Genomic DNA, 15,232 nt, shown 5'->3' with positions numbered 1-15,232 from the left:
TTTTCTTGAGTATGAATTCTCAGATGTTCAATGAGATGTGAAACGCGACTAAACGCCTTTCCACAGTTCATACATTCGTATGGTTTCTCTCCAGTGTGAGTGCTTTGATGATTAGTAAGTGATGAGACATGGCTAAAGGCTTTTCCACATTCAATACATTTGTAAGGTTTCTCTCCACTGTGGCTTATTTGATGTCGAGTAAGGGATGAGCCATGGCTAAAAGTCTTCCCACATTCATGACATTCATAGGGTTTCTCTCCTGTATGAATTCTCCAGTGCCGATTAAGGATTGATTGTTTGCCAAAGGCTTTCCCACATTCACTGCATGTATAGATTTTCTCTTTATTCAAAGTCTGGTGAAGGGTAAGAGATTTGCTTTGGCTGAAGGCTGCTACACTTTCATTAGAATTCAGAAGTTTCTTTCCATCATTGATATTCTCAGTTTTTATAACTGAATTTGTTGGTAAACTCTTCTTAAGTATATCACATTTATGTGACTTCCCTTCAGCAGAAATTCTCTGTGGTTCAGAAAAAACAGACTTTAAATGGAAAATGCTTTTAAATGCATTACATTTGTAAATACTTTCCCCAGTGGGACTTTCTCTAAAGGTGAGGGTCACTGGTCTGAAATGCTCTACTTGATTTTCATACTTCCCCTCCAACTTTTTGATATAATACAAGTCCTTGTTAAAATTTGAAAATTCATGATTTTGTTGTATAGTTTTTTCCTTTAATACCATTTGGGGTAAATCTTCATCATAAATATCCTCCTTCATTGATAATTCTTTGTTTTCCCATCTTGTTTTACAATCTGTAATATATCAAAAGAGCAAAACACTGCTTTATCTGAACTTCTTGAAAGGAAACTTCTATGTTAGAAACAGGAGAATTGGATAAAAAATAAAGTCATTCTCCCCAGTGCCAAGAAAACACATAGCTCTGACAACTCTCATATATTCAATGATTTCTGAACAAAGTTAAAATGGAGCACAGAGAATACAAACAGCTCACAGAGGCAGGAACAGAGTGTAATAAGGGAAATGAATTAATACATAGACAGTCTGTGGGGAAAAAAAATGAAACTATCAAAGAAAATGCAAAAGGCATTCTGGATCCCAAGCCAACATTTTGTGTCTATACTTATATGAACGACTACATTTTATCTCAGCCTTGGTTCTCCATACTTTGATTATCTCAATTTGCTGTCAGATTAGTATGCTTAATATGGAGAATGTACAGCACTGCACTAAATAGCTACAATGACAACAAAATAATGTAAATACTCCTTATGGCTCAGAAAGATTTAAGCTTTGTGAGTTTAGGTAGGATCTGTGTGAACTCATAATATTTATTAACAGAAAATACTGCTAGAAACCTTCTTATATATCCCTTACTTCCTTTAGCATTTATGTTCACTCTTGATCTTTGAAGTTCTGCCTCAGGAGTAAAGTGGTTTTCCATTTAGTTGACAGCTTTTTTAGCCTAAAACCATTTGTATATTTTTCCTTACATGGACATATAAAAGAACAATTTGCCTTATTTCACTTCAAATAAATAACAATTTGGATTATAATGATGGCAAAACCCTCCATTTTTGATCAGATGAGTAATACAGAAAGATAATAATTTAGGATAGAGGAATTGTCATTTAGAAATCTAAGCATCCCTCAATTTTGTTACATCTGGAATCTCTGATAACAGTATCCCTAAAATATACTAAAATGCCTCTATACATTACACAAGCATCTTTAAACAAAGATCTCTGTTTCCTGATTCACCATGACTTACCTGGAAATGTATCTTTTGACAGCTTTTCCTCCACCATCCAAGGTTCTTTGCCATCCTCCAATAAAGCAATCACATATGGCTTAGGTATGGAAAGACCTGCTTGCAGGAAAAATATTAGAAAAAAACACTGTGTCTACATGGAGAGACCATCACCATAAAAGGGACCAAAGAAAGATCTGAAGGATGTTCACTGAAATGGGATGATAAGCTTCAGGCAGGACACAACAAAACTATACATGTCCTTAGGACTGTGAAACAAAAATTCAGCCATTTACTAAAAAGGATCTCTAGCAATTCACAGTGGCAGATGGAAGATCTCCATTGAGGGGGAGGAAAAGATATGCTTACCTAGGGATACCAGGTTCTCATAATTCTGGACCATCACATCCTTGTATAAATCCCTCTGAGTAGAATTGAGCCATCTCCACTCTTCATGAGAGAAGTCTATGGCCACATCACTAAATGTCACCTGAAACAGCAAACATGTTTAGGCTCAACCATAGCCCAGGCCTCTTCTGTCACTGATTAAAGGGTAAAATTACCCTGGTGTGGAAGACAGGGGAAAAGATTCCAGCAGTTGTCACAATGATCAAGAATCTGATCTAAGTAATAATTGGATAACTATGTGCTTGGCACTGTTATACAATAAGGGTAAGAGACAAATATAAGAACTCTGCTTCAGGAATGTAGGGAACAGAATTATAAAATTTTAAAAATTCAGCATTCAACATTTGACAGCATTTAGTCAAGTGCTTAGTTTTGTTTTTCATAGCTTATGTGCCAAGTAATAAAACATGAATTAAGTTTACAAAAAAGAATCCAATATGCTCAAAAAAAGACATCTTTATATTAAAGACAAACACATAATCATATATATAACCACTTTATAAACAAAAAGCTAATACAATTTTGTAAAGTTTAAAAATAAAATAAAATTAAAAAAAATAAAAAGCAAAAACATTTATGGTATATAATTAACCCTTATAATCTATAATTAAAATAATTTGAGACTCCTGAGCAAAAGGACTGAAGGATGTTTTCATGCCTTTTGGTAGTCCTTGAATAGAACCTTAAAGGAAGAGCAAAAAAAAATAAGACACATCCTAAGGAAAATATCCTATGAAGAAACACATTTCTTCCCAACAGTACTCATTCATGGTATTATTTAAAGTGGAAAAATTTTAGAAAAAGTTTAAATGTTCAATCATAACTTATTGGCTAGTCAAATTAAAATATGTGAAAAAACGTATATACATTTGTTGTTGTTTAGCTCCTAAGTTGTGTCCAACCCTTTGGTGACTCCCATGGACTGCAGCCCCCCAGGCTTCTCTGTCCAAGGGCTTTCCTTTTTTTTTTTTCCTGTCCAAGGCAAGAATATGGAGCTGGTTGAATTTCCTTCAGTGCATTTAAAATGTCATTATTATTACCTTTCATTGGTGAAACAGACATTGTTTGGCTACTGTAAATTTTTCATTCCAACTATATATTCAATACTATATTACTTCATTTGGATGTTTTACACGTGTGTTCACCAGTGATACTGGTCTTTGGTTTTAAAGAGAGAATTTACCTTTGTCTGGTGTTGGGGAAATTAAAAATCAATCAAATCTACTGAGCTGAAAAATCCTCTCTATCGTGTAAAAAGAGAACAGTTTTATTACTGAGAAAGCATTAAACCAGACTGTAATGTACTTCATAATAATAATAGCTAATAATTAATGAGACTGCAAGGACAGAAAGACATCTCACCCTTTTATAAACTCAGTCAGATACAATCCATTACAGGGTCGCACAGAGTCGGACATGACTAGAGAGACTTAGCATGCATGCACAAGGGCCTTGGAGATATCACTTTGCAATTACATGTGAATTTAGGATGAACTATTGCAACACATAATTCATCCTAAATTCACCTGGTAATTGGGGTAGTCCTCTGTGTTAGGTGCCTTTACTCCAAAGAAAAAATTTAAAACTCATTATCTTTATGACATGCAGGTAGTTAGAACCTGGAGCCAGAAGTCTAGGCTAAACTCCCATACAGATAGGGAGACAGAAGTGCATCTTCCTTCATGTTTTCATTTCAAAGGGATGTCTCCAAGGCCCTTGCACAAGCATGCTAAGTCGCTTCAGTCATGTCCAACTCTGTGCAACCCTATGGACCATAGCCTGCCAGGTTTCTCTGTCCATGGGATTCTCCAGGCAAGAATACTTGAGTGGGCTGCCATGCCCTCCTCCCAGGGGATTTTCCCAACTCAGGAATTGAACCCACATCTCTTATGTCTCCTGCACTGGCAGGCAGGTTGTTTACCACTAGTGCCACCAATGCCCTTAAGAAAGACTTTAATGCTCTGTAAAATTGGCAGAGGCTTATTTAGTTTTGAAAAGATTTATAAACATCTCAAAGGGACAGGGGAAAGGATATAGAGTTACATATTTTTCTCAAGGAAACACTCTTAAGAAAAGGAAAGGGGAGAAGGTTTCCCTTTGGCACCAGGGAAAATTATTTTTCCCATCTGTATTTGCTCTTAGCTAGGTATGAGGGTTATACTAGCCTTATCACATGAACTGAGAAAATGTCCATCTTTTCCTGTTTTCCACAGTGATCTTTAATATGATCAGCTTTTACAAATCTCACCTGATAAGCCAAACTGAAAAGTCAACACTATATTAAATGAATAAAACACTATGTTTTTGGAAGCAACCTAGATGTCCATCAGCAGATGAATGGATAAGAAAGCTGTGGTACATATACACAATGGAGTATTACTCAGCCATTAAAAAGAATACATTTGAATCAGTTCTAATGAGGTGGATGAAACTGGAGCCCATTATACACAGTGAAGTAAGCCAGAAAGAAAAACACCAATACAGTATACTAATGCATATATATGGAATTTAGAAAGATGGTAACAATAACCCTGTATACGAGACAGCAAAAGAGTCACTGATGTATAGAACAGTCTTTTGGACTCTGTGGGAGAGGGAGAGGGTGGGATGATTTGGGAGAATGGCACTGCAACATGTATATCATCATATATGAAACGAGTCACCAGTCCAGGTTCGATGCACGATACTGGATGCTTGGGGCTGGTGCACTGGGATGACCCAGAGGGATGGTACGGGGAGGGAGGAGGGAGGAGGGTTCAGGATGGGGAACACATGTATACCTGTGGTGGATTCATGTTGATATATGGCAAAACCAATACAATACTGTAAAGTTAAAAAAGAAAAAAAAACACACCATGTTTTATTCTTCCAATGCAAAGATATTTCATATTTTAAGTTTTGATATTAATCAATATCATAATATTAATAGTCCAGAGAAGAAACCCCACATACTCTAGCATATTCTTTGATCTTTATTTAAATCAAAGTTTCTCAGTCTTGGCACTACTGACATTTTAAGCTGAACAACTCTTTGCTGTGGGGGCTGTCCTGAGAATTTTAGGATGTTGAATAGCATCCCTAGCCTTGACCCTTCAGATACTAGTAGCAACTCCCCTTAACCACTCCCTACCCCCGTTTTAACAGCTGAAAATGTCTCTGCTGCTGCTGCTGCTAAGTCGCGTCAGTCGTGTCCGACTCTGTGCGACCCCATAGACGGCAGCCCACCAGGCTCCCCTGTCCCTGGGATTTTCCAGGCAAGAGTACTGGAGTGGGGTGCCATTGCCTTCTCCGGAAAATGTCTCTTATGAATGGGATTAAGGGGAACAAAGTCAACCCTGTTTGAAAACCATTGCTGCACAAAATTTTTGCATTTCCTTGAAAGACTCTCTTAGGCCTCTCTACCTATACTCAAGGTGTTCTCTCAGTTTGGTATAACTCCACTTCCACCTCTGCCTCCCTGGTATTATGGGCCACCTAGACAACTCCAGGAAGGGATGCTTCAACTCTCTCTTCCCCTTCAGTGTCCCAGCAACCTGGGATGCTAATTCACCTCTGTTCCTAGAACTTAGATATTTTTATGATTTCTTACTTTTATACCAGTCCTGTATTGTTCAATATAGTAGCCACTGTATTTGGCTATAAAATTTAATTAAATTTAAATAAAATAAAAAATTCAGTTCCTTAGTCACTCCAGTTATAATTCAAGTGCTTAACAGTCATAAGGGGCTGGTGGCTGCCACAGTGGAGAGGACACAAATAGGATACTTCCCCCACTATAGAAAGTTCTCTTTGACAGTACTGCATGAGATCATGAAATCTTGTGTACCAATGACAGAAACCTATGTAAGAATCTCCTAACAGTTATTTGTTAAGTGTTTAGAAGATAAGTCAATGAATGATTTTGGCAATTAGTTCACTTTAGCTTTTACCTAAAAAAAAAAAAAAAAAAAAAAAAGACATTTCAATTCTAATTGTCTAACATTCCCAACATGCATATCTGCCACTCATACCTTCTCCTATACAGGTTTCATTTCCACTCCATGATTCTTTCCCATAATTTTCTCATCACTCCTTCATTCAACAACGGTTTACCAAGTATCTGGCTATACCAGATACCACTCTGGCCACTAAAGATAAAACAGTCAACAAAAAATATCCTTTCCAGTAGGAGGAGATAAACAATGAGCATATGCATATAGCAAACACATAGTGTATCAGCTAGTGAGTGATGTGTGTGCATGCATGCTCAGTCATGTCTGATTCTTTGAGACCCTATAGACTATAGCCCACCAGGCTCCTCTGTCCATGGGATTTCCCAGGCAGAAACACTGGAGTGGGTTTCTATTTCCTCCAGGGAATCTTCCCAACCCAGGGGTCAAACTATGACTCCTGTGTCTCCTGCATTGGCAGGTGGGTTCTTTACTGCTGAGCCATCAGAAGAGTGCTATGAAAAACAACACAATGATGGAGGAGTAGACGTGATAGTCGAGAGAAGGTGACTACAATTTTGCATAGGTGTTCAGGGAAGTTTTACTGAGAAAGTAACTACAAAGCAAAGATACAAAGGAGGTCAGAATGCAAGCTTGTATATATCTAGGTAAAGAATATTCCATGCAGATGGTATAGCAACTTCCAAGGCCTGGAGGCAGGTAGCCAGTGTGGCTGGAGCTCCCAGAAAACAAAGAAACAGATGGAAGATGAAATCAGGGAAGTAATAAGACAGCCTAACTGTGCAGTTTTTTGTCACTACACAATTCTGACTTCTGAGTTAGGGCCACCAAAGAGTTTTAAGCTGAGGAATGACAGGATTTTATATAACAAGAGGATCACTGTGACAGCTGTATTGTGAAGACTGAAGAGGGTCAAGGGCAGAAGCAGGAAATCCGGCAAGGTGACAATTGCAATAACCTAAGTGGCTTGGACCCGGGCGGCAGTGGTAGTGGTAGTGATATGGTAACCAATGGTCAGATTGTGTAGATATACTATGTATATTTTAGATCTAACTACAGTGTCTGAATGTGAATTTTAAGAGAAAGAGAGGTCTCAAGGATGACTCCAAACATCTCTTGACTTGAATAACTGAAAAGACTGACATATACCATTAAGAGACCACATGATACAGCTTAAACAACCATAAAGTAAATACCTAAAATTCCAAACTTGAATTCTGAATCATAATTTTAAAAAAGTTTTGCTCAAGACTCTTCAGAGGCTTCTAGCAGAAAACTGATAGAAAAGAGGAGCACTGAGAGAAAATACTTCGGAGTTTTGCAGGCTCCATGCTTTGTTTTAATGAAAGGAATCAAAGATCCAATCCCTAAGTGAACTTTGTGAGGTGGGAACTGGTAGGAGAGGCAAAGCAAACACTCAAAAGTCCTGATAAGTAGGTATTTTAGGAAGATTTGGGGACAAATCAACTTACCTGAAACATGACTTTGCAATTTCCAATAGTCGACACAGTCCTCTTTCCAGGGTCTCTTCTTATAGAAGGGCAGTACCTGAAAAGGCAGATCAAAACAGGAAAAAGCAGTCATGACAAATCAGGCGTATCTCGCAATCTTGCAGCTCAGGACACACCTGCATGGAGGATCCCACTGGGAATCACTTTCTAGGGTTCCAACCTTTCCCTGAATTAACAATGTGTTCCTTGGCAAGAGGTAACCAGGTGGCATCTACGTGTACATCAACTATCATATATACATGAGAGTGTGAGTGTGTGTGTGTATGTGTGTGTATGTGCGCGCTCAGTCGTGTCCAACTCTGGGACCCCATGGACTGTAGCCCGCCAGGCTCTTCTGTCTATGTAAATTTTCAGGCAAGAATACTGGAGCAGGTTGCCATTTCCTTCTCTAGGGGATCTTCCCTATCCAGGGATCGAAGTGGGGGGGCGGGGGGGGGGGGGAGGTGTGCTTTACCGCTGAGCCACCTGGGCAGCCCGTATATAAGTGACCGACTCATAAAACAACAGTAATAATAATGTTAAATACGAGCTCTTTCGATCTTTACCACTATGCATGGTGGGCATTCACATTATTCCAGATTTCTTTTTTAAATAAACGATGAGAAAAACTGAAACTCGGCAACACTGAAGCAATTTAGGGTTTACACAATTTTTTTTTTTTCTTTCAGTGCGTATAACGCACCCTCGCTCTCCCATTTCCTTTTTTACAACAGTTCTTAGAGGTAAGCGCCATCCTTACTCCCCTTTTACAAAGCAGGACAGAGGCCCAGAGGAGCCAGGGCCTGCCTGGGCTCACACCGCGGGGTAGACACTGGGACCTGAGAAGTTATGGCGGCCGTACCCAGCGCCCGCCACCCTCCCCGCACCCACACCTGCCTGACCCCTCAGCAGACCCCTACCAGCACCGAAGCCGTCCACTGCGGGCACCTCCGCGTACCTGACGCGCCGTGTAGCTGTAGCGAACAAAGGCCGCTTGCCTCGCCAGAACGGTGCTGCCCAGAGTCCTGCGCGATTCCAGGACCTTGAATACTGTTGCTGGGTCGGAGACAAACGCCGGGCAGCCCCAGGCGAAGCACAGGGCCGAACGGCACTTCTCAGACTCCTCCGCTTCACGGAGAAAAGTTGCCGGTGAGTCGCACGGTTGCCTTCCGGAAAACTACACTTCCCAGGAGGCTCAGCGGTCGCGCGATCTCGGAGCACCGCGAGACCACGGGCTGGGCTTTGTGAGAAATTACACCGCTTAGAGACTCCACTGGGATCGACCCCCTCGGAAGAATGCACACAACAGTCGTCTGTGGCGAACTCCCCTTCCCGAAACCAACGGCAGCGTCTACATGCGCTGTGAAGATAATGAGAGCCCAAACCGGGAACCTATGTTTCCCAGAAGATTACGAGGCCGTGAAACGTCTTTTGGGTCATTTCTGTGCTCGCACAGACGTTTTCCTCCTTGAACAAGGGCAGACTTGCTGGTGCGGGACAAGAAGTGGCCTCTGCCAGCCGAAGATCTGTCATTCAAAACTTTGCTGCCACTCTGCTCGGCTTGTACTGCTCTTGAGTATTTAGCTTCCACTTGTCCAGGACTGTATTTCCTAAAATACCCTGTATCCGAGCTGTCACAACATGAGCTGAACGGGGACCAACTGCACTTCCCGGAAGTTCGTGGGGTCACGTCGTCGCTCGGACACTGACTACCGCGGTGATGTGCATTACATGTCCTCGAAGGACTCAGGATTATCGGATTCAAGTGAGGGTTTTGAGAATAAAGACCCTCAATCGTGGGAAAAACCACTCCTCTGACCCTCCTTTGTCTTTGAGACTTTGCCCAGCCCACCCACACGGGCGCTGGACAGATGTATCAAGGCCAGAGCATTCTACTCTTGGTATTAACTTGGGTTGTTGCCTTTATTTTCTTTTTTAATTAAATTCATTTTACCTGTTTTCTTTTAATTATAAATAGCATGAGAGAATTTTCTCATGCTTTTAATGAAATTCTTTGCCTTTTCTCCTGCTTGGGATTGTTGAGCAGATTGAATCTGTTAAGTGGCATCTTCCCGTCCTCAGAAAAATTTCCTTCTCCATATATTGGGCTCTTCTCCATTCTTTCTCCTCTTCTTGTGAATTCCAGTTAGTTGTTAGGTAGATTTTTCCACTCTATTTTCCTCTAATTTCCATTTTTCTATCTCTGTATTGCAGTCTGAATGATTTATTATTTATATAACATTTATAATTCCCTTTCCAGTGGGTTTTTTGTTTTCAGTTTTTCAAAAATTTTTGTAACACGGTAGGCACAGTTGATTCATAATATGATAATACCAATATTGAAGATATGTGTTTTAAGTCACTTCGGTCGTGTCTGACTCTTTGCAACCTCATGGACTGTAGCTCACCAGGCTCCTCTGTCCATGGGATTCTCTAGGCAAGAATACTGGAGTGGGTTGCCATGCCTTCCTCCAGGGGATCTTTCTGACCCAGGGATCAAACTTGCATCTCTATGTCTCCTGGCAGGTGCATTCGTTACCATTAGAACCATCTAGGAAATCTGAAGATCTTAGGAATCTTTGTAAACTTTTAAATTTCTGTACTCAGTTCACGCTGTTTCCTTTTTTGGTTGGTTATCTTTGTGTGCCACTTAGTCCCTGAAAAGAGATTTTACTGGTTTCCCCAGTATCCTTGGATGAAAGTGACTCTCTTTTCTACAGATTATATAGTTTGATTTTCAGACAAGATCTGGGATTACTACCACTCTGGAAACACTTTAAAACATAAAGTCTCTACTCAGTCCTTTCAGAAAATCTTACATAGGAATTCATTGTTGCTGCTTTTCCTTATGAGTTTTTTGGAAGAATTGTGAAGACTTCTCATTATGTGTCCTCAGATATTTGAGACATAAATTAAGTTCATGGGGAAGCAGGGTTCACATTAAAGGACTAGATGTGATTAGGGAGCAGAGGTGAGAAGAACTTTATATGTAGGGCTAGTCCTTCTGTTTCAATAGCAATTTATGACCAGCACTTAAAAGAACAAATTACTTCAAAGCTAAACTGCTAAAGTGTGAATGCTACATGATTTGAATTTTTGATAGAAAGGATAGAGGCACTCTGATGAGTAGAGACTAAGGAGGAGAAATTCAGGGGCAGATGGAGTGGGGACTTAGGCATAGCTAAACCAGTTTAAAACAAATATGCCGGTCACTTGAGAAAGAAAATGGGACTGAGAGAGATCAATAAGGAAACAGGAAAACACTTCACATGCCATACTGAACCCATTCCCTTCTACTAACCCTAAGTTGCCTTCATTCCCTTTTATATTAGGCAATATTTACAATAAATTATTTTGCTATTAGAATTTATCTATTTAAGGGCACATTTTAGAATATGAACTGGGAGAAGAAAAAGTTCTGCTCCCTTCCATTTTTCTTGCTCACAAAGATACACATGTTCATTCAGTGTCACATTTATGCAACATTTAGCCTTTAAATGGTGGCTCAGCTGGTAAAGAATCCGCCTGCAGTGTGAAGACGTGGGTCCCATCCCTGGGTTGGGAAGATCCTTTAGAAAAGGGAACGGCTACCCGCTCCAGTATTCTGGCCTGGAGAATTCCATGGACTGTATATTCATGGGGTCACAAAGAGTCGAACATGACTGAGTGACTTTCACTTTCAAGCCTTTAAGCAGGCTTCCCAGATGGCACTGAATGATTAAAGAACCCTCCTGCCAATGCAGGAGACACAAGAGTTGTGGTTTTGATTACTGAGTCAGGAAGATCCCCAGGAGGACAGAATGACAACGCACTCCAATGCTCTTGCCTGCCTGGAGAATCCCATGGACAGAGGAGTTTGGAGGGCTACAGTCCATGGAGTCACAAAGAGTTGGACACAACTGAAACGACTTAGCACATACATACCAGCCTTTAAATAAAGACTTTTGCCTAGAGGTTCCTCCTTATACCTCACTGCTGTTCTATCTTGTCTTCTAGATTCTTGCTCTATTTTCTCCTTCTCAAATGGGTCATTTCTCCCAGTCTTTCTACAGGTGCCATCTAGTCCCTCTATATACCATCCTGTTTTAATTATTCACCCAACACTCACCAGTTTTTGTTACTCATGGTAATTCATCAGTTTGTTTATTATTTGACAGCAGCACTTGACTGAAACTTACTGAAACAAAGTATAGGTCTCTTTTCAACACTGCATTTCCAACATGAAGATCCATGCTGGACGACTGAAGGTACTTTATAAGGAAGGAAGGAAGGGAAACAAAGAAAGAAAAAGATGGAAAACATCTTTTATGCTTTATCAGTTTCCACTCGACCCAGTCTTCCCATCCTCCCTACTCTAAACTGCTTTTACACTTCTGTAGGTTTGTCTATTCTGGGAACTTCATATAACTGCAATCATTTATTTTCCATTTGTTCCCATACGTTGATCCCTTTTACCAGTTTTATCCTCCCTCCCCACTGTGCCTTCTCCTCTGGTACTACTACTATGTTCTCTAAGTATCTATGTATTTGTTTTTGGTTTTTATTAGTTTTTTTTTTATTTCCACATATGAGTGAAGTCATAGAGTATTTGTCTTTTCTCTGTCTGACACTTTTCACTTAGCATAATACTCCCAGGTTCCATCCATGTTGTTCCAAATGAGAAGATCTCATCTTTATTATAGCTGAGTAGTATTAGCATACCATTATGTGTGTGTGTGTGTATCTTACATCTTATTTATCCATTCATCCTTTTATAGGTACTTAGACTGTTTCCACATCTTGGCTATTGTAAGTAATGCTGCAATGAACATGGGGGTTCATCTATTTCTCTGAATAGTGTTCTCACATTCTTTGGATAAGTATACATAAGTGAGATAGATGAATCATACAGTAGTACTCTAGTTAACAAAAGAGTTTAAAATGCAGTACTTGTGTGCAATCTCAAAAATGACATCATGCTCTCAGTTTGTTTCCAAGGCAAACCATTCAATATCACAGTAATCCAAGTCTATGCCCCAACCATTCATGCCAAACAAGCTGAAGTTGAACAGTTCTATGAAGACCTACAAGACCTTCTAGAACTAACACCAAAAAAACCGATGTCCTTTTCATCACAGGGGACTGGAATGCAAAAGTCAGAAGAAAAACAGGCAAGTTTGGCCTTGGAGTTCAAAATGAAGCAGGTTAAAGGCTAACATAGTTTTGCCAAGAGAATGCACTGGTCGCAGAAAACACCCACTTCCAACAACACAAGAGATGACTCTACACATGGACATCACTGGATGGTCAATACTGAAATCAGATTGATTATATTCTTTGCAGCAGAAGATGGAGAAGCTCTATACAATCAGCAAAAACAAGACAGGGGCTGAGTGTGACTTCGATCATGAACTCCTTATTACTAAGTTCAGACTTAAATTGAAGAAAGTGGAGAAAACCACTAGGCCATTCAGATATGACCTAAATCAAATCCCTTACAATTATGCGGTGGAAGTGACAAATAGATTCAAGGGTAAACAGAGTGCCTGAAGAGCTATGGAAAGAGGTTTGTAACACTGTATGAAAGCAGTGATCAAAACCATCCCCAATAAAAAGAAATGCAAAAAGATAAGATGGTTGTCTGAGGAGACCTTACAAATAGCTGAGAAAAGAAGAGAAGCAAAAGGCAAACGAGAAAACGGAAGATATACCCATCTGAATCAGTCAGTTCAGGCCCTCAGTTGTGTCTGACTCTTTGTAACTCCACAGACCAAAGCATGTCAGGCTTCTCTGTTCTTCAGTAACTCCCAGAGCTTGCTCAGACTCATGTCCATCAAGTCATGATGCCATCCAACCATCTCATCCTCTGTCGTCCCGTTCTCTTCCTGCCTTCAATCCTTCCCAGCATCGGGGTCTTTTCCAGTGAGTTAGTTCTTCACATCAGGTGGCCAAAGTGTTGGAGCTTCAGCTTCAGCATCAGTCCTTCCAATGAATATTAAGGACTGATTTTCTTTAGGATCGACTGGTTTGATCTCCGTGTAGTGCAAGGGACTCTCAAGAGTCCTCTCCAACACCACAGTTCAAAAGCATCAATTCTTCGGTGCTCAGCTTTCTTTATAGTTTATCTCTCACATCTGTCATGACTACTGGAAAAAACCAAATCTTTGACTAGATGGACCTTTGTCAGCAAAGTAATGTTTCTGCATTTTAATATGCCATCTAGGTTGGACATAGCTTTTCTTCCAAGGAGTAAGCATCTTTTAATTTCATAGCTGCTGCGGTCATCATCTGCAGTGATTTTGGAGCCCGATAAAATAAAGTCTGTCACTGTTTCCATTTCCCCATCTATTTCCCATGAAGTGATGGGACCGGATGCCATGATCTTAGTTTTTTGAATGTTGAGTTTTAAACCAGTTTTTTCACTCTCCTCTTTCACTTTCATCAAGCCGTTCTTTAGTTCCTCTTCACTTTCTACCATAAGTGTGCTGTCATCTGCATATCTGAGGTTATTGATATTCTCCCATCAACCTTGATTCCAGCTTGTACTTCATCCAGCCTGGCATTTCGCATAATGTACTCTGCATATAAGTTAAATAAACAGGGTCACAATATACAGCCTTGATGTACTCCTTGACCAATTTTGAACCAGTCCATTGTTCCATGTCCAGTTCTAACTGTTTCTTCTTGACCTGCATATAGTTTTCTCAGGAGACAGGTAAGGAGGTCTGGTATTCCCATTGCTTTAAGAATTTTCCACAGTTTATTGTGATCCACACAGTCAAAGGCTTTAGCATGATCAATGAAGCAGAAATGTCTAACTCTTTGTGACTCCATGAACTGTAGTCCACCAGGCTCTTCTGTCTATGGAATTCTCCATACAAGGGTGTTAGAGTGGGTGGCCATTTCCTCCTCCAGGGGATCTTCCTAACCCAGGGATCAAACCCAGGCCTCCTGCATTGCAGGAAGATTCTTTACCATCTTAGTCAGCAGAGGAGCCCACCCATCTGAATGCAGAGTTCCAAAGAATAGTAAGGAGAGATAAGAAAGGCTTCCTAAGTGAACAATGAAAAGAAATAGAGGAAAACAATAGAATGGGAAAGACTAGAGATCTCTTCAAGAAAATTAGAGATACCAAGGGAACATTTCATGCAAAGATGGGCACAATAAAGGACAGAAACAGCATGGACCTACCAGAAGCAGAAGATATTAAGAAGAGGTGGCAAGAATACACAGAAGAACTACACAAAAAAGATCTTCATGACCTGGATAACCACAATGGGGTGATTACTCACCTAGAGGCAGACATCCTGGAGTGTGAAGTCAAGTGGGCCTTAGGAAGCATCACTATAAACAAAGCTAGTGGAAGTGATGGAATTCCAGCTGAACTATTTCAAATCCTAAAAGATGATGCTGTTAAGTGCTGCACTCAATGTGCTTAGTCACTCAGTTGTGTCTGACTCTTTGCAACCCCATGGACTGTAGCCCAGGAGGCGCCCCTGTCCATGGTGGTTCTCCAGGCAAAATACTTGAGTGGGTTGCCATGACTTCCTCCAGGGGATCTTCCCAGCCCAGGGATCAAACCCAGGTATCTCACATTGCAGGCGAATTCTTTACTGGCTGAGCCACGAGGGAAGCCCA

At 40.4% G+C, this 15,232-nt stretch overlaps 1 protein-coding gene across 1 annotated transcript; it reads right to left on the bottom strand.

The window, feature by feature from the left end:
• Positions 1-442: 442 nt before the first annotated feature.
• On the bottom strand, positions 443-11,740 carry ZNF302 (zinc finger protein 302). Its single transcript, XM_045163209.1, has 6 exons — positions 11,724-11,740; positions 8,574-8,855; positions 7,598-7,673; positions 2,137-2,257; positions 1,789-1,884; positions 443-518 (listed from the first exon to the last, which is right to left on the bottom strand). The coding sequence occupies exons 1-6, from the start codon at positions 11,738-11,740 to the stop codon at positions 505-507; spliced, it is 606 nt and encodes a 201-aa protein (XP_045019144.1). The 3' UTR covers positions 443-504.
• Positions 11,741-15,232: the final 3,492 nt, after the last annotated feature.

Source organism: Bubalus bubalis, chromosome 18, assembly GCF_019923935.1.
Source record: "Bubalus bubalis isolate 160015118507 breed Murrah chromosome 18, NDDB_SH_1, whole genome shotgun sequence".
Classification (NCBI taxonomy): domain Eukaryota; kingdom Metazoa; phylum Chordata; class Mammalia; order Artiodactyla; family Bovidae; genus Bubalus; species Bubalus bubalis.
The sequence above is the reverse complement of the archived record's forward strand: the minus strand, read 5'-3'. Positions and strand labels throughout refer to the sequence as shown.

Coding starts and splice junctions, on each gene's coding strand:
- ZNF302 (XM_045163209.1), bottom strand. Junction 7,674..8,573: donor ACAGCTACACGGCGCGTCAG/GTACGCGGAGGT, acceptor CTGCCTTTTCAG/GTACTGCCCTTCTATAAGAA. Junction 1,885..2,136: donor TGAGAACCTGGTATCCCTAG/GTAAGCATATCT, acceptor TCCTGCAAGCAG/GTCTTTCCATACCTAAGCCA.